Source organism: Trifolium pratense, linkage group LG4 (genome assembly GCF_020283565.1).
Source record: "Trifolium pratense cultivar HEN17-A07 linkage group LG4, ARS_RC_1.1, whole genome shotgun sequence".
In the NCBI taxonomy this organism is placed as follows: Eukaryota; Viridiplantae; Streptophyta; class Magnoliopsida; order Fabales; family Fabaceae; genus Trifolium; species Trifolium pratense.
The window spans coordinates 16,767,023-16,786,835 of NC_060062.1; the positions used below are offsets into that span (position 1 = coordinate 16,767,023).

At 33.1% G+C, this 19,813-nt stretch overlaps 2 protein-coding genes and 1 long non-coding RNA gene across 4 annotated transcripts; 1 reads left to right on the top strand and 2 right to left on the bottom strand.

The window, feature by feature from the left end:
* The first annotated feature begins 4,539 nt into the window (after nt 1–4,539).
* On the top strand, nt 4,540–7,877 carry LOC123919897. 2 transcript variants are annotated; one of them, XR_006813357.1, is made up of 6 exons: nt 4,540–4,622; nt 4,759–4,805; nt 4,933–4,989; nt 5,090–5,116; nt 5,186–5,270; nt 7,497–7,877. It is a non-coding gene; the product is annotated as an uncharacterized LOC123919897 (long non-coding RNA). The 2 variants fall into 2 exon arrangements; XR_006813356.1 differs by having other exon boundaries at nt 5,194–5,270.
* Nucleotides 7,878–15,839: 7,962 nt separating this feature from the next.
* LOC123919898 (F-box/FBD/LRR-repeat protein At5g56420-like) lies at nt 15,840–16,778 on the bottom strand. The gene is made up of 2 exons (XM_045971923.1): nt 16,661–16,778; nt 15,840–16,410 (listed from the first exon to the last, which is right to left on the bottom strand). Exons 1-2 carry the CDS (start codon nt 16,724–16,726, stop codon nt 15,994–15,996), a joined length of 483 nt encoding a protein of 160 aa, XP_045827879.1. The 5' UTR covers nt 16,727–16,778; the 3' UTR covers nt 15,840–15,993.
* Nucleotides 16,779–17,480: 702 nt separating this feature from the next.
* LOC123922188 (F-box/FBD/LRR-repeat protein At4g26340-like) lies at nt 17,481–18,184 on the bottom strand. Its single transcript, XM_045974933.1, has one exon. It carries the CDS (start codon nt 18,081–18,083, stop codon nt 17,481–17,483), a length of 603 nt encoding a protein of 200 aa, XP_045830889.1. The 5' UTR covers nt 18,084–18,184.
* Between the last annotated feature and the right edge of the window lie 1,629 nt (nt 18,185–19,813).

A 19,813-nucleotide genomic window follows, 5' to 3' on the forward strand; every position in this document is an offset into this window, starting at 1 on the left:
AAAAAAATAATAAAAGAATAGCACCTATCTATCATTTCAATCAAATTTAATTTAAAAAACAAAAATAAGTCATTTCCTCCTCCCTCCTCTCCCTTCAAAATTATTTGATCATAATAACACCCTCCATCCAAACATTATTCACGGGTGCTAAATTGTCCTATCGAGTATTGTGCACATTGCATGTATGCCAAAAATTAGGGGAGTGCGTGGCTCAGATTGGGTTGGATTTGACCAAAATCAAAACCCGAACCACATATGATACTCTGGATTGGGTCCAATAAAATAACAATTTGTTATAACATTGGACCGGGTTGGGTAAATGCACTAATTTTCGGATTGGGTTGGATTGAGTTGTGAGTTATCCAAGTTATTTTTATATTTTATAAAATTAAATAACTAAATGACAAATCATTTCATTTTTTCATAAAAATAACTCAACAATTGTATTTTTCTTAAAAAATAGTGTAACATATTTGCACTAAGAAAAATAACCACTCATTTTGGTCGGTAGACCCACTAATTTCCGGGTTTGATAGTGGGTTACCAACTTACCATAATGATTTTTATCTTTTTTTAATATTAAATGACTAAACGAGGAATCATCATATTTGTTTTATAAAAATTACTCAATCTTTTTATTTTCGTAAAACATGGTGTAACCTATTTAATTTTCACTATAAAAAATATTTAACTATCAAATGGCAAAACATTTAGTATTTTTATACATTAAAAATAAATCTTTGAAATAGTTTACTAAACGCCTCATATTTTATTTTACGGTTCTTTATTTTGTAGATTTATTCTCATTTGCTCTCATCCTCTTTATTCAATTTTGCTAACTTCAATTTCCAATATTTTGTAGAAAATATTTTCCATGGTTAATTGATTCCCAGCTTTGCAGTGGTACATGTCAGTGTATTCATAGTTACAATGCACATCAACAACCGCCCAAAACACAGTTATGTCTCCTTCTCGGTTTAATGTGGTAGAGTTTCTCTTAAGCCTATTATATCTTCTTTTTTTAATTTAATAAGGGCATTTTTTTGGTACAACGTTCTTCGATGAACAGATTGTTTAAAGCATGTTATTTGTTTAAATATGCATTTGATCACTGCTAATATATTACTTTTAATTTTTAGTCGTTGTTCATTTTGGTTCTTTTAATTGAAATTAGTGTGGTGCTATTGGAATTAGAATGAAAAGCTCATATATTAACTTAGAATTGATTTTTAGTTCGTTTTAATTAACTTAAGTGTGTTTTAGTTGTTTAACCTTGTTTATTTATATTAATTATATAATTTATTTATTTTAGCATGCATGCGCGCACGCACATACACACACCAAGCACAAACATGCGCACAATAAACAACTTAAGTCACTTCTTCTGGAACACTATATTCAACCACCATTTCAGAAATGGCGATAAAAGTTATATTGCATAAGAATTTTGTCATTTCCTCCACTCAAACTAAAAACAACTACGTTTCATTTCCAAAGATCAGTATCACGATGTTGCTTAGGAGTGTTTTTAGTTCATTTCCAAAAATAAAACCAAAATATGTTACATGCTTCAAAATGTTCAGAATAAGAACTATTCCTTCCTACTTGCTATCGCCATCATTTATATTCCGAAGTCGCAAAATAAATAAAAAAGTTGTAAATGGAAAATAAAAATTATGAAGCTATATTATTTGAGTGTCTTCCTAGCTTGTCCCTCTTTCATTAATTAGCTATGCCTAGTATAATAATAATCTGCACCATTATTCGAAAAGGATTGTTTTAGATAACTCATTTTCTTCCATTAATTGTATAGATAACAGTAGAAGAAAGAAAGAAGCAAAGCAAGAACAAACAAAAACATAGCAATAACAGAAGTTAACAAAAAACAGAGCAAAGAATGAAGCAAAGGAGTAGTTGTAAGTTCAAAGGAGTAACCTTTTTGTTGGGCTTTGCAACAAATTAGTTTAAGCAATTTGTGAGGATGTTGCTCTGTCTTAGATTACTCGGTTCTTTCTTTCCTTTATGGCGGTGGTTTGCTATACCGCTCCTGGCTATACCGCTCCCGGACCAGAGGCGGGAATATTTTGAGACCTCGGAAGAGTTTTTTGACTTAGAGTCTTCATCTTCTTCTTCAGAAGAGTTTCTTTCTGTGTCAGTGTCAGAGACACTTTCTACCCCGCCAAAAGAGTTTCTTTCTGTGTTACCGCCAGAAGATAACACTGCTCCGCCGAAAGCAGCTTCTCAACCTCAAGAAACTCTGGAGGTAGAAAGGAAACAATTTCCAGTGTTGATTACCAGTTTTGTGGTGATATATATGGACATATTCATAATTACATTGTATGTCAACAATTGCATAAAACATATTTTTCCTACCACGGCGTGTTTTCCTCGTTTTTTAGGCCGATTATCAGTCCAACCAACCGATAAGAACCCGTTGTATGGTCCATCTCATGAGAGGTAAGTGCTTTTAATTTTATTTTTTTGGGATGACATGATTATATAATTTATTTGTTTAAACATGCATTTGATCACTATTGATATAATACTTTTTAATTTTAGTCCTTGTTCATTTTGGTTGTTTTGATTGAAATTAATGTGGTGCTACTAGAGTTAGAATGAGAAATTCATATATTAATTTAGAATTGATTTTAGTTCATTTTAAATATGTTTTAGTTGTTTACTCTTTTTTTAAACCTTATTTATTTATATTAATTATTTAATTTATTTATTTTAGCATGCATGTGCGCACGCACATACACACTAAGCATGAACATGTGCACACTAAATATATATTAAAAATAATCATTTAATAATAGGCTTTGTGGTGATATATGTGGGCTATCTGTGTCAGAGACACTTTCTACCCACCGAAAGTAGCTGCTCAAGAAACTCCGGAAGTAGAAAGAAAACATTTTTCGGGGTTGATTATTAGTTTTGTGGTGATATATGTGGGCATTTTCGTAATTATAATGTATATCAACAACTACACAAAATATATTTTTCCTACCACGACGTGTTTTCCTCATTTTTTAAGGCCGATTATCATTCCAACAAAAAAAAAAAAATACATTTAGTCTTGAAAGGTGTATGATCAACCACCATCATTACAACTCTGTCTCTTTCTTTCTTCTTATGTATGACCTGCATGTTCAACCATCATCTCTAAAATGGGTAACAAAGTAAGTATTTTGAAGTTATTGCATAGTAATATTTTTGAAGATTTGGAGCTCAAAATTAACTTCATCTCCTCTACTCAAACTAGAAGACAACTTCATTTCTTTTTCAAAGATCATTCCTTTACGGCAACTTCATTAGCTCTAGTTATCCTTTCGGAAAACTACACTTTCATAGCAAAGAAAGAAGCAAGGTGATGCTTATCAAACGTCAAAAGTTAGAGAAGAAAAGGAGATGGTCAGTGTAGAGTATCGGTACCTTCAATTAACATAAACAAGTACAAGGAATACTTGGAACATAATACAAAGCACGAACAAACAGAGCTGCTAAACAAAACACAAAGGAAAGCTCTACTAGACTACCACCTAACAACATATCACTCCTCCCCAACGCCTTGTTACCCTCCAAAATACACCAAGAAAACTCAACAAACCCAGGCCCACAGTGGCAGCACAACAGAAGCAGACTTGTAGAGTAAAAAAACACCAGATAAAAGATGGCAGCACGACAGAAGCAGACTTGTTTCTACTTTTATAAAAGATGCATAAAACATACAATTATATCACAGAAATAACATTAGACCTTCATTCAACTTGTTCCAAGAAGAGTTTTAACTCATGGTGAGCTTAACAACACATGCAGCCGAAATCATAGATTTACATCATAAGTGAGTATGAGATGTAAACCTAAGAAGCACAAAAACAAAGAAATGATCTTTCAATCACCAAGTTCAGAGGCGCTGTGCCTCAGGTTATCATAATTGCAGCAGAAAATTGGCTTAAGATGTTGGTGTGACGGCGCAACCAAATGTAGCTCCTTTCTTCCTTCCATTGTACACTAAACTAAGATTTTGGAGGCTCTTTAAATAGGCATCAACCTTGAATCATGGGCCAACCCTCATTGGGATAATGACAACCCAATAATCCAAATAATATTCAACTAAAAAATCCATCAAAATGACTCGGAACATTTAATAATCATCATATTAGCCGGGAATAATCCAAATATCAAAAGGATAATAACGTCGCATAAAGTGAGTTATCAACTACAATTGCAAGAATGATTAACATATTTAAACCTAAATAAAATAATATAGTAAAAAAGAACTCAACATAAATCCCACATTTCAATAGTGATCAATGGCCCAAACAAAAGAAAATGAATAAAGTCAAGGCTATTTATCTTTCAAACATTGGTTTACAAAAGGAAAAAAGTCTATACTACAATGGCCCAAACCCTATAACAAAAAAATGGCCCAAACCCATTTACACAACCCTAAGTATAAAAGATATGATTGAATGCTACTACGCCAAGGACTATAAATGTACCGTCGCAAAGAAATATACAATGTACAGCCGCTGCTCTCTCTTCTCTTCTCCAAACTCCACTTCTTCTTGTTCTTCCTATTATTTCTCTCTTTGTGATGGCACAGATGGCGTGAACTTCCGGTGGGATTGTTTTTCATATTCTTCTTGTTCTTTGTTATTCTTCTAATATTTTTTCATTTTTTTTTCTATCATTGAATTATTAATTTTTCATAGATTATTTTCTCCTATTAATCTTGTGTTGTTTTTTCTCCACTAGATCTACGAGGAGCGAAACAAAAATCGATTCGTGGACTAACATCATAGGTGTGACTGAATTCAAATCACCAGTGATCGCTTTTTCTACTCCTTTGATGTGCATTGATCTATTTTTCTTTTTGACCATTTTGAACGTAATCTCCAATGTAACAACTGTGATTTCTTTGATTATTAGGTATATATAAAATTGTGAGCATAAGATGACCTAATTTTGTCTTGGATTTTAAAAAAGGTATAAAATAATGAAATTTATATATTGTCAACTTTAGTTAAATTTAAATTTATTTCTTTAGTTTATATAAGTAACATAACTTTTTTATTTGAATTTGCAGGTGATTGCATGCCATTGACATGGTCTAGTAAGTGTCTTGTAATTTTATGTTAGTACTATGTGGTTTGACTTATATAATATAATATATGATTGTTAGTTATATAGGTGGAGGAGAAGAAAAGAGGAAGACAAACTAAACAACTCCTCAATTTTGTTACAATGATGCTATTGACATTGAACAGGTAAGTATGGATCTAAGAGTCAGTTTGGTTAAGATTATAAAAAAAAATACATTTTTATTTTGATTAAGTTCTGTTTGTGTTAAGTTTTGTAAAACATATTTTGTCAAAAATTTACTTATATGTTGAAATAAAAAGTTTTTGTTAATTAGCTTTTGAAGAAAAACATTTTTAATAGAAGAGAAGCTGGTAGTACACAATCTCTCATAATTTGAACCATACACAATGGTTTATGTTATTCTTTTATTTTCAGAAGTAGATTATTTATGATATTCTTTAAAATATCTATATTATTTAATATTAAAATCAGTTTTCTTTTTGATCTACATTCTTGCCTTTATTTTCCTTGATTATATTAAATAAAGTTTCTAAGAAAGTTTCATGTTATTGTAATGTTTGAAAGATAGTTATTGTTATATATTCATTAATTAATTTAATGTTTAAAATGTGAAATATAATGTACATCACATTCAGTAGCAAGTTCAGTTGACTTTCTTATCATGCTGTTATATTTGGAGGAGCTTCATAAAGAATGAATTAATCGATTTGAACGGAAATCTTTGTTTGAGGGTAAATGTAGATATTGCATAAATAATTACAGAAATCTTTAGTCGACATAAATTGCAAATTTATTGAAGATATATAAAAAAAAAATTCTAATTTGTCACGATTCATATTAAAAAATTAAATAATAAAATCCATTTTATTATTTGCTAATTTTTTTGTAGCCATATCTTAAAACTTCATGTGTTCGATTATCAACCCGTTTGCTCAATTTAATTTTCCAATTCATTGCTCTTTCTCTCACTGAAAATATTCGAGTTTTAAGTGGAGTAACAAACACCTCTTTCTCAAGATTATATTTCTTATGAGGAATGTTTAAGAGGTGGTTGTTACTCGACTTGAAGCTCGAAGATTTTCTGTAAGTGAAAGAGCAAATAATTGGACAATTGAATTGAGTAAATGTGTTGATAATTGAACACGGGATGTTTTAAGATATGACTACAAATGCTTTAGGAAATAATAAAATTGATTTTTATTATTTAATTTTTATTATGAATTAAGACAAATTTATAATTTTTTATATATATTCTCTAAATTTGGTATTAGAACATACTAGTGTGAATTGAAAAAAATTTTTTGAGTCCCTCATCGGGTACTAGAACATACTAGTGTGTGTTGCATACTAGTGTGTAATTTGTTTTTTTTGGAAAAATAATAAATTAAGTCTCGCATCCGTTGTCTTTGACCTTCTCCGTTCGAGCTTCATATCCGGTTCTTGGCTGGGTCGAATTTCATGGATGACGTTTGTAAGACTCGAGAAATTTATTTTAATATATAGTAACTAATTTATTTACGTGTCAAAATACTCTAACTTTATATCTTTTACAACAAGTTGTTTTATACTATGATTTTATTTATTGATCAGAGAACTTTACACTAATATTTTTATTTTCTACTTTTAAGGACGAAACTATTTTTAAGGGGTAATAATGTAAGACCCGATATTATATATATATATATTAGATGTCATTCTTAGTATTCCTATTGATTTATTATTTAATTAATATAACTTATTTTATTTCTTGTTTTGGTTAATTATTATATGATCTATTTTAATAAAATTACTTCTTGACTATCACTCGTCCCTCGTGTTGGATTCGAACAGGAGACCATGAAGGTTTATGACGTAACCACAAACCATCAAACCATCTTGTGGTTACGTCATCAACCTTCATGGTCTCCTGTTCGAATCCAGCACGAGGGGCGAGTGATAGTCAAAAAGTATTAAACATCAATTGTCTTATTATTTTAGAAATATAAGTTGCCAAACCATTTTAGTATCACGTGATTGACTTTAGCAAATGATTCAAAATTTACCATGAAGCACATACTAATTCTATTTCTTTAATTTCTTCAATTACAAGGAAATAGAATTAGTATGTCCTTCGTGGTCAATTTTGAATCATTTGCTAAAGTTAATTACGTGATACTAAAATGTCTTGACCAATTATAATTCTAAAATAATAAGATAATTGATTTCTAACACTTTAGATAATTTTATTAAAATAGATCATAAAATAAGTTATATTTAATTAAATAATAAATCAATAGAAGTACTAAGAATGACATATATAATATATATAAAATATCGGATCGTTACAACGTTGGTTTCTCTTAACCCATTTTTGGATTTTCCATCAAATGGGTCGGTTTCTGTTGTTACAGGTTTGCTCTAACTTATTTGTCTTCGGTGCTTCTGTGAGTAAGAAGGAGGTTGTTTTGTTCGATCAAGTCCTTGTCGCCAGTTTCATGATCTTGGGACTGGTTTTGTTTCATGGTCGTGGGCGATGGTGGTGGATCTCTGCGTGGTGAGTGTTGCAGTTCTCTTCGTCCTCAATGGGGTGTACATGGATTGGGCAAATCCGGTTGACCCGGTCAAACCCACCCTATCCAACCCAAAAAATTGGGTCGGGCAATTGGGAGGATATGAATTTCAAAAATAAAAAACCCATAAAAAATGGGTTACGGGTAAAACTGTACCCAACCCAAAAAACCCACTGACCCACTAGTATTATGGTTTTTTTGAAATAGTTTTTATGAAAATACTAAAGGTTTTGTCATTTGATCGTTAAATATTTTTATAGTAAAAATATGTTATACTATTTATTAAGAAAATAAAAAGATTGAATAATTTTTATAAACAAATATGATAAATTATCGCACTATTTTTAAAAAAGGAAAAAAATTGAATAACTTTAATACAATAATTTTTATAAATGATTTATCGTTTAGTCATTTGATATAAAAAACAAAAAAAAATAATTTGGATAGCATAATATCCAACCCGTAAATTAGTGGGTTCACATAAAAAATTAGTGATTATTTTTCATAGTGAAAAAAAGTTACACTATTTTTTAAGAAAATACAATGAGTGAGTTATTTTAATGGAAAAATGCGATGATTCGTCATTTAGATATTTAATATTAAAAAAAATAGAAAAATAATTTGGGTAACCCACGATCCAACCCAACCCGGAAATTAGTGGATTTACCCAACCCGGCCCAATGTTGTAACAAGTGGTTATTTTACTAGACTCAATCAAGAGTACCCTATGTGGTTCGGATTTTGGTTTTGGCCAAACCCAACCCAATCCGGCCCACGTACAGTAGGGATGTACTTGGGTCGGATTAGGTTGGATTTTGCCAAAACCAAAACCCGAACCACATAGGATACTCCGGATTGGGTCTAGTAAAATAACCACCCGTTAGAACATTGGGCCGAGTTGGGTAAATCCATAAATATCCAGGTTGAATTGGGTTGGGTAGTGAGTCACCCAAATTATATTTCTATTTTTTTATATTAAATATATAAATATCGAATGTCTTAAAAATAACTCAACCAATATATTTTCTTGAAAAATAGTATAACTTTTTTTCAATATAAAAATAATCACAATTTTTTGTGTAAACCCTCTAATTTACGGATTGGATAGTTTGCTATCCATTTTTTTTTTGCGTTTTTTAATATCAAATGATTAAACGATGAATCATCATATTTGTTTATGAAAATTATTCAATTTTTTTAAATAGTGCGATGAATTATCATATTTGTTTATAAAAATTATTCAATTTTTTTATTTTCTTTAAAATTAGTATAACTTATTTTCAATATAAATATATTTAACGATCAAATGGAAAAATCTTTAGTATTTTCATAAAAAAATATTTCAAAAAAAATACACTAGTGGGTTAGTACGGTTTGTTGGGTTGGGTCCGGTTTTACTCGTAACCCGATTTTTTTATGGGCTTTTCATTTTTGAAATTCATATCCAACCACTTGCCCGACCCAATCCACTTTTTTTGGTTGAATTAGGTGGGTTTGACCGGGTCGACAAGATTTGTCCATTCCATGTACACCCCTACACGTACACCCCTAGTCCTCATTGTGTTGGTTTTGATCTCTGATTTCTTTCTGATCTGTTGAGATCTGTAGTTTTCTTGATTGTTGCTTCGCCACCTCTGTGCCGATGGACTTGGGTTGTTTGGAAGATGGTTCTGGTCGTGTTCATTCGGACTTGCGGCAGTCTTAGCCTTTTAATCTAGTTTAGTCCTTGTTGATTAAATTCAGACGGTATGGCCAGAAATTACTATGAATTTGTTGTTCTCTTTACCACAAATTGTTGGTGTGTGGGTCATATTTTTTTTACGCAAGTGCGTGGGCCATTACCGTGTTGGCGATTGTCCCTTCGCCGTTTTAAAAATCAGGGCTTGATGGTTAGCTGCCCTAACACATCTTTTTTTGCAATTCGATTTCACTCCTGTTTGTGGGTTCGCTCGATTGTGCTCATGTTATGTAGGGATATTATTCCGGTTGTGATTTTATGGTTTCGTACTCTTTAGAGAAGTTTTTTTTTGCCTCTTTGGATTGTTTGATTTTGCTTACTGGGTTTAGGCTTTTTTTTTTTTTTGATTTTGCTTACTGGGTTTAGGCTTTATGTTCCCCAGTTATTGTAATTTTCCTTTTTATTTTAATCTACTTAGGGTGTCGCAGTTCCTTCTGCACACAATTTGTTTAAATAAAATAAAATTAATCACTTCTGCCTTTGAGAGTAAATGTGTAAAATACTGCATAAATAATTATACAAAATTTTAGTCATCAAGATATATATAAAAAAATGTTATGTCACTAAGTAAAAAATAAATAATTTAAATTCATATTATTATTTGCTAAATTTTTTGTAGCCATATTTATTTTAAGACATGCCATGTTCGATTATCAACCCGTTTACTCGATTCAATTGTACAATTCTTTGTTGTTTCTGTCACATAAAATATTCGAGTTTCAAGTGGAGTAACCAACATCTCCTTTTGGGGATCATATTTCTTAGGATCATATTTGACTTGAAACTCAAATATTTTCTATGACAGAAAGAGCAAAAAATTTGACAATTGAATATTGAGTAAACGAGTTGATAATTGAACACGAGATGTTTTAAAATATAACTACAAACTTTTTTAGTAAATAATAAAATGATTTTTAACAAGGCAAAAATTTCTGTTCATGCTGCAATTATAAAGCGTTAACTTCCATCTCCATGAGTGCAAAATTGATCCACCCCCCTTCTAAAACATCGGACACAGACTGCTTGCTCTAGCTGCAGCTTACTCCACCTGTCGTAAAACAGTAGAGGTGATGACCTTTGGAAGACTCCAACATTCGCTTTGATTAATTATGTTGTGCTATCTTTCTTTTTGGGGTAAGGTCTAGTCCCCTTGTAATTATTCTTTTCTCTATTTTCATTAATATAATATGAGCTATAGATCTTCTTAAAAAAAAAAAAAAGAGCTATAGATACCAGACTGAGATGTGTAGAGGTGCCAACATAGTTGGGATGTTTATGCATTTCTTGATATCTAGATGCTCTTAACTTATAAATATTTCTTTTTAATTATTTAATTTTTACTATGAATTATGAAAAATTAGCAATTTCTTTTTATATCTTCTATAAATTGGTATTTCATGACAAATAAAATTTTGTATAATTGTTTATGTAGTATTCTACACATTTACCCTCGAACAAAACATTCCATTCAAAGTCAGATGATTAATTTCATTCTTTATGATGCTCCTCCAAAAGAAATTAAGAGGAATAAGACAGAGGGCGATTCAACTTTAGAGGGTAAATATTATCGAAGGTAAGTAGCATGGTTGATTGCTAGGGAGTGAAGCAACAATACCAATGTTGTGCTTAAAATGCAAGAGATTTACTTTTGTCATCCTACCAACTTCTCGTGCGCCCTAAGCCTATTCAATTTTACCCTTCCGCTACTTAAGTAGCAGACATTATAAAAATGATATTTTTTTGAAGAATGTCGTCCGCTACTTAAGTAGCGGATGCTATAAAGGTACAATGTTTTTTTGAGTGTCCGCTATCAATGTAGCGGACATGGGGTATTTTAATAAAGGGTTAGTTTTATACCCCCTGCAAAATATTCGAGTTTTGCGTTATGATGACTTATCGTCACACTCTCATATCCATGCTTATTTAAGGAACATTAGACTTGTTTTAGAGGTTTTTAATGAATAAACCAAGAGAAATCAACTCAGAAGCAAGATTACTTGGATTACAAGAAAGCAGGAAAATTATGCAGGAATTCATACATTTACACTACGCGCGGCGTGTGGACCTGTCCACGCGCGGCGTAATACCTGCACCAGAAGATGGTTTGCCTCTGTCAACATCACGCGCGGTGTGAGAAGAGCCACGCACGGCGTGAGAGGAGAAGTGAACTACGCCGGGGGCGTGGAACCAATCACGCGCGGCGTAATAACATTGCTGAAGATCAAGTTCTCCTCTGACTTAATCACGCGCGGCGTGGGGCAGTTACACGCGCGGCGTGATGAGGAAAAAGCAACCACGCGCGGCGTGATGGATCTGATGCGCGGCGTGGTTGCAATCTGTATATATTGAAAAGCCATTTTCTGGAAATGGGGTCGAATTTTGACAGTCTGATCCTGATTTGAAGAGTTCTTGAGCACGAATTGGAGTCCGATCCAGTGTTCCAGAGGTTAAGAGTGGCTAGATTGGAAGCATACAACATCGTGGGAGTTCATCCTTTGGAGTTGAATCTAGGATTAAGCTACTTTCCCATGAGAGGCTAGACCCTCATAGAGGTTGGATCATGACTAAGAACTAAACTATTGTAATCCATGTAGTCTATTGAGTCTGTAATGAATCTCTCTTTATATTGTTATTCAATGAATTTCTGATCTTAATGCTTTACAAATTCTGATCAACTTTGCAATGATTTTAGATTTTGATTACGTATGAGAATATTAGTTAAAATCCGACATGAATTCATTGTGCACTTGAGTGTTTCCGGTCGAGAGATTGAAACATAGAGTGTAGCATAAGATCAACGCGCTTTTTAATTACTCTGTTATCGGTAGCTTCCATCCAAGAGATTGGAGAAATATTGGTAAAGGATAGGATGGATTTATCAAGAGATTGAGATTCATCATATTGTTGATCTAGTTGTGACACTTGAGTGGTTCATTACGACACGATTGATTGCATGCGATTACTATTGTTTAGGGACTCGTCGACGATCCAACCTCACTCTTTTATCATTTGAATTCTAAACATTTTCTTACAAACCGATTACTCAAACAAACCCCCAAAATTTGTTCTAATTTTAGTATGTTCATAGACACAATGACTTTGATAGAATCACACAATCCCTGAGGATCGATATCTTTTATTACTCAATTGACGAAATTGTACACTTGCAAATAGTCAATCACGTTACCCCCTGCAATTTTTTTTTTAGATTCCACCACTACAATATGAAGATTTCTTGCCTTTACCCCATGGCTCCACAAGTACACATATGACATGGACAAAATCTTGACGTGGCATGACACATGAAAATAATTCATGAAAACAAAAATCGAAATTTATACATCTCCAAAATTTTCGCTTGGGATTTTGGAGTATATTTTCAACCCACAACTTCATGGCCAAATCACACCCACATCCGGGTAAATTGGAGCCGATTGAGTTTCCAATAACCTAATCCCTAAATCTGTTTAACAAAACGAGAGAAGGATGACAAGAGAACAATGGAAGAAGACGAGAGAAGAGAAGCAGAGGAAGAAGCAATGTCGTGTTCTTAGGGAATGGATTCTCTCAAATGTGATTTACACTTGAGAAAATAAAGTGTAATTTAACACCATCTAAATTCATTTTCTCTAAATTTTTATATGTTTTTCTCTCTCGATCAATGGTAACAAACCACACTTTATTCTCTCAAGTGTAAATTACACTTGAGAGAATCCATTCCCGTGTTCTTAATAACAATATTTGTTTTAAGTTTTTTTTTTTAAAAAAAATAAAAACATTTTTCATTTTTTTTATTAAAAAATATATAATTACAAAATCATTACTAAGTTGACATTTAAAAATAAATTATTTCTATGTGTCATGCCACGTCAAGATTCTATCCATGTCATATGTCTACTTGTGCAGCCGGGGTAAAGGCAAGGAATCTTCACATTGTGGGGGTAGAATCTCAAAAAAAAAAAAATTACGTATTTTGCATGGGGTATAAAGCTATTTACGCTTTAATAAATTCGTAGGGCGCACGAAAATGAGTATAGTGATAAAAGTAAATCTCAAGATATGATAGCACATCAAAAAACCAACTAAAAATCGGAAATCAACCAAATGCAACCATCTAAAGTAGAAGTAACCCAACTTAACCACCGTAGATAGACGCTAAAATCAAGCCATAAAACAACAAAGCATATGAAAGAACCCAAAAGGTCTTCAATCTTCACACTTGGAGGCAAACAAATACCAAGTGCAAAGGGTCTTCAAACAAAACTAAATGCCAACTGTTGTAGGAAGCAAATTGCACCAACACTAACCAAAAATAAGGTGCAGGCCTTCAGCCAGAACAAAAGTGCTTCCAAATCACTCAAGAACTACCATATGTGAATGAACAAATAGCCAATTCTCATGTTCCAGTGACTGCTTCCGGAAAAAAAAAAAAACTTCTTCAACCACTCATGTAGTGTATACCCAATTGTAATCACCAAAAATCAAGAGAATAAAGTGACAAACTATAAATTCTCAGCACAACTCTTTCTCAATGGATGTAGGTGTAACTATATTTCAAAGATATATGGCCAAAATCTACCAATAGAACACTTCATGTCTTCAGTTTGAAATACAAAGACAAGAACAATATGAATATAGCATCAATTGCAAATCAGAAACAGTGAGCTACTTCAAAGATTAATCTATGAAATTTTCCAATATGGCAAACAAAATATCTGCTCCATATTAAAGTTTTCTCAAATCAAAACCTTCAAAATTCAAAGATGAAATCAAGAAGCATAATAGACTGAATGTAGTAACACTTATCTTTCCAATCCTTCACTTTTCAATTCTCGAACTATAGTGTAAGCAAACTAATGCTATATCAAAACCTCCATGAATAATACAAGGAGGTGAGAGTTGCAGCAAACTAATGCTTGATGAGGCAATTAGAATATGATATCTAAACATAGCTAGGTAGATGCGAAGATTTTCTCCATTATTCCAAGGCTCCATAAGCCAAAAATAGAATCAAATAGATCCAAAACTCTCATTACCACAGCAAGATTATTATCAAACTGCTCGAATCCTCATATAAAACTAGAAAATTGAATTACCAGGAATTCAGCACACAAAAGAGATGATTACCAGGAACTGCAGTGGCGACGATGTTGAGATTCACAATAATTTCCAGTTGAAGCCTCCCGAAAAACTTCAACAAACGAAGGAGCTTGACCAAACAAACTTAACCAATATCAGAGAAATCACCAATCTGTTTTCAAATAAGACTTAAGAAATACCTTGTGCGCACAATACTCATAGGCTGCAAAAAAACCAAATAGCAACCTAAAATCTCAAGGCACACTGAAACAGAATCTGTAACACAAGAAAGAGATGAAAGAGGAATCCCAAAACAGTTTGAACAGAAACGAAATCAACCCGAAATCAAACAGAATTGCGGGAAATGATTTTGGAATTCTTGAACCCTACAAGAAACCAAGTCATAAATGCAAGAACAGGAACAAACTCTACAAGAAATCGAAAGATTTATAGGCTGAAAAATTTGACCGATCAAGAAATCAAACAAGAAATTGGATGTAGAACATGAACCGGAATCATGAGAATCACTAAACCGAATCGAAACAGAAAGACAAGAAAAAGAAACAATGCAGGAAAATGAATTGAGAAAAATGGACAATGAGAAAACTAAATTTTCTCAAGAAAGTGCTGCGGAAAACATCTTCAAGGTGAATACCATATTTGCTCTGATACCATGTTAAGAAACATGGCATCCATGGGAGAAGTAGAGAGAAAAGCTAAAAAATGTATTGTATGGATGAAACGAAAATATTACAAATGAGAAAAGTAAGTGTAAAAGATTACATCAAAGCCTATAAATAGGTATCAACTAACTACTAAGTTTGTAACTAATCTCCCCAATTACCAACTAACTATATCTTCAACGACAACCAGATTAGAATTAAATATATGACGTAGTTCTAGTGTCCAATGACTATCTCAACAACAGCATGGTTCAAATACTTTACTTGCCCATAATTTATAATTTTATATACCTTAGAATATCTTCCATATTCAAGTCCAATTATTTAGACAATTCTGAGTGTGTTTATAAGAACTAGAACCAGTAAATCAATCCCTTGCATTTTATATGCTACATACATATCAATTAAAAGGGCTAAGACTCCTGCGGAAACACACAAACATAGCTAGTCTGAAAATCTATTCCTATTTCAGTTTCTGTTAAATTCTAAAAAGTCATTGTACTGCATCAGATCAGAAATTGAGATCCAGTACCCAAGGATGTACCAGTACATTTTAGAATTGAGAGTTGGACCTAACTTAACCCTACAAAACCGACTTGTAAGGTCAGGATTACCCTCATTTATAGACAGATATTCAGGTTATCTCACAATCTACATAAAACTTCTTATAATAGATGAACCAACAATCACAACAACACATAATTTATGTCCTTCAGAAAGCAGCAGACACATTATATGTAATGTAGCAACAACAAAGGTTTAATGCCACTATGTAAGATAGACATAGAACTAAATAAAAATGCAGTCAATAATTTACAACTACTAACAAGCATAAAAATTACATAAAGAGAAGTTCACAGGCTGCTGAGCTCCTTGGGCATGAGGCTAGTTCTTTTAACATTTCATGTGTTTCTTCATGAATTAGGTCAGGCTTACTGAAAATCGCCATGGTGCGTAACAATGTTGAATTTTGCATAACAAACTTGACAAATCTCATTTCACATTCTCTGCCAGTAAAATCTATAAAAACACACTTCCTGAGCTGTGAAGAGAAGCATTCGGGAACAACAACATGCGTGTCTGGCCAAATCCCACTCCCAGTGTCAGTAGACCAAAATACGTTTTCAATGACAAAAGTTTGGAGTTGAGGGCAATGATTGAGTATATCAAACACCGATTTCCATTGATCATTGGATCTTAAGCTAAGCTCCATGTGAATTAAATTGGGAAATGTAGGAATGTCTACATCCCAGAACTACAAGAGTTAAAAGAGAAATAATCAGAAATATTGTTAATATCAAAGAAAGTAAACAAATAAACCAAGACATTAAGCTGAAAGTAGTTAATGAGCTTTTTTTAGGACGGATCATTTGGGAGAACCCAGATTCGATTCCAGGTGAAAACAATTCTTAGTCTGGATTACCAGCAAAGGGAGGGCTAATGCACAAAAAAAAGTAAGCAAATTACAAACAAAACTCATTAATTCTCCATTTCCAAGTACAAACCTCATCTACGCGTAGAAACTCTGCATTACAGAAAATTCTCACAGGAACATGAGAATGCATCATCATCACGTGAATAGCATCTGCTCTGACCAAGTTTGACAAAGTTTTGAACTTTCTCTTAAACGAAGGATTGTCAAATAACCGATTATCCCAAAACCTTAAGGTGTTAGGATAGAGCCATATCAATGGTTTTATATTATTTCTAACACGCCCCCTCACGCAAGAGCCTACTTGGGCTTGAAGCGTGGATAACGCATAGGCCCACCTACCATATGTTTAAATTCCACTTTTTAATTAGAAAGTGAGGGGAGCGGGGATCGAACTCTAGACCATTTAGTCATAGAGGCTCTGATACCATCTTAGAATTGAGTTTTGGGCCTAACTCATCCTTACAAAACCGGCTTGTAAGGTGAGGATTGCCTCTAGTATATAAACACTTAGTCAGGCCATCTCGCAACCGATGTGGGACTTCTTAACACACCCCCTCGCGTCCAGCGCTATTGGGCTTGGTACGCGGATATAAATGGTAGGTGGCCCGATATCGGGTGGCCCAACGGATCTTGGAGAGGCTCTGATACCATGTCAAATAACCAATTATCCCAAAAGCTTAAGCTGTTAGGATAGGGCCATATCAATGGTTTTATATTATTTCTAACACGCCCCTCACGCAAGAGCTCAATTGAGCTTAAAGAAGTGAGGGGAGCGGGGATCGAACTCTAGACCACTTAGTCATAGATGCTCTGATACCATGTCAAATAACCGATTATCCCAAAACCATAAGGTGTTAGGATAGAGCCATATCAATGGTTTTATATTATTTCTAACAAGGATCATTGTTAAATTCAAAAGCCACAATCTCTATTTTCAAATTTTCAAGAATCGGACATCCATTAAGAAGGTTCACAAAATATTCAGAATCTAAAAACCTAACATTCTCCAAATGCAGAGATTTGAGAGGTGGAAGGTGAACAGATGAAGGAAAAACATTGAAATTTGCAGATTGCAAGTTGAGAACAACAAGGGTTTTGATGGTGAAAATAGTGGAGGGTAACTTGCAGAACACGAAATAGTTCTCTCGATTGGAAATATCAATTTGGAGATTCTCAACTTTGCGATCTGCTATGGCGTTTAAGAGTATCTTAGCATGGAAATTTGAACAGTCACCTTTGAGACGAAGGGTTTTTATAGGTTGGTGAATGGGTCGTCCAAGAATGGCTGCATATACGAATTGGATGAAGGAAGAGGATGATGGTAGAAGACTTGTGGATCGATGTTGGTCAAAGTCGAGAGAGGGGATTGAAAGCCAGAGTGGTAGCCATTTCTTGGAGAGAATTCTTGTGGCGAAAGCATCTTCGGTGGGAAGAAATGAGAGAATGTGACAGAGAATGTGTTTTGGTAAGTTGCTAATCCTATCATCTGCCATTGTTGATTTTACTCAAGAGTGAGGAGTGAAAATCTGATTCAGAAAGGTTTGAGCTTTTCACAAATGGAGAAATGGAGGCAAACCCATCATTTGCATGAAGAGGCGTTGGAAATGAAGGTTTAGGTTCAAAGCTATCCAAGAGGTGGCACTGTGGCGTTGGAAATGAAGGTTTAATTTATTAGGTAGCTCGTTAAACCTAGTTGAAAGAGTTATCCCGTCCGCACATAAATATAAGAAAAAAAAAAAAGGTTTACGCGGTGTTTAAGAAATTTAGTTAAGTGTACGGTGTAGTCAAGTCTAAGTTTACAGGGGCGTGGAATAGCTAGCTCCGTTAAACTAGTTGAGCTAATGATTAATGTGTTGGACGTTTAGGGTAAATATACTACTCCATCCGTTCCAAAATATAAGTTATTTTGACATTTTTATACATATTAAGGAATTGCTAATTTTTGGGAATGTTGTAAAAATTATAATTTTTTTTTCTCTTTTACCCTTCACATGACATTTAAAGCTTTGTAAAAGAAGAAAAAACCTTAATAACTTATGAAGCACGGACACCTATATGATTAGACGTGTCGCAGTTTCTGACACGTGTCGGTGTCCAACACTCCTACGACACTTGTACGACAGGTGTCGGATAACTCAGACTGGTGTCAAACAAAATTCAATTTTTCCTTTACTTTCACATTCCTTTGATCGGTGTCCGACACCTGTAAGACTAAGACCTCATGCTCTTTAACCCTTAGCTCAACTAACTTAACCAATTGTGATTACAATATTTTTAGTTTTTTTCGATGGTAGATGGATAAATAAAGGTAAAATACTATCGTATCTTGTTTTAAATTTTTTTTTAAGAAATAACTTCCTCAACTTAGATTTACATGTAAATATTTTGATTCTCAATTTATATCTTTTATAAATATATAGCAGTGTCGGTGTCCTATATTTTTTATATTAGCGGTCACCCCGTGTCCATGTCGTGTCGGAGTGTCTTTGTCTGAGTCTGTGCTTCATAGTTAATAACTTCTCTTTTCTCTCTCATTGGAAAAAGAGAATAAAAAGAGTAATTTAGGAAGATCAACAATAATTATACATTGATGTTATAAAACGACTTACATTTTAATACAAATATTTTCCCCAAAGTGACTTACATTTTGGAATGAATGAAGTAATAAACTAAACTAAAAATTTGCTATTAAAAAAAAATCTAAGTTAACAGTGTCTCTGCTGAGGAAGGGCCTGTTTGTTTCAGCTTTAAAAAAATAGATTTTTTCATTGTATTTTTGAAAATGGATTTTCTAAAACCGTTTTTCAAAATAGTACAAGTTTTTTTATATTCGTTTTTTCTAAATTCAAACACTAATTTTGACATCATATAACATAAACACACATTATTGAAGATCAAAACATAGTCAAAATCATAATTTTTTGAAAAAATTGTATTTCAAAAATGATTTTTATGAAAATTTATTTGAAATAGTGATGACAGCCAATTATATATTGTTTTTAGTAGTAATTTAGGTAGTTTTAATAGCAATTGAAGCCCAAAAACAAGCAAATACCTGGAAAAATGAAGTTATTTGACCCAAAAGCAAAAAAAGTGGAAAAAATAGCAAAAAAGGGCAAAAATATAATAAAGCAGCGCAACCATCGTACCCACGATGAATCCTGGCGTGGCGCGATGAGAAGGCGGTTAAATTGAAGAAAATCTGCAACAAATCTTTTCCATC

Excerpts from the sequence above, each read along its gene's own strand:
- LOC123919898 (XM_045971923.1), bottom strand. The coding sequence starts at position 16,726 with ATGATGATGCATTCTCATGTTCCTGTGAGAATTTTCTGTAATGCAGAG. Across the intron at positions 16,411-16,660 it reads AGTTTCTACGCGTAGATGAG|TTCTGGGATGTAGACATTCC; the intron begins GTTTGTACTTGG and ends TAACTCTTGTAG.
- LOC123922188 (XM_045974933.1), bottom strand. The coding sequence starts at position 18,083 with ATGGCAGATGATAGGATTAGCAACTTACCAAAACACATTCTCTGTCAC.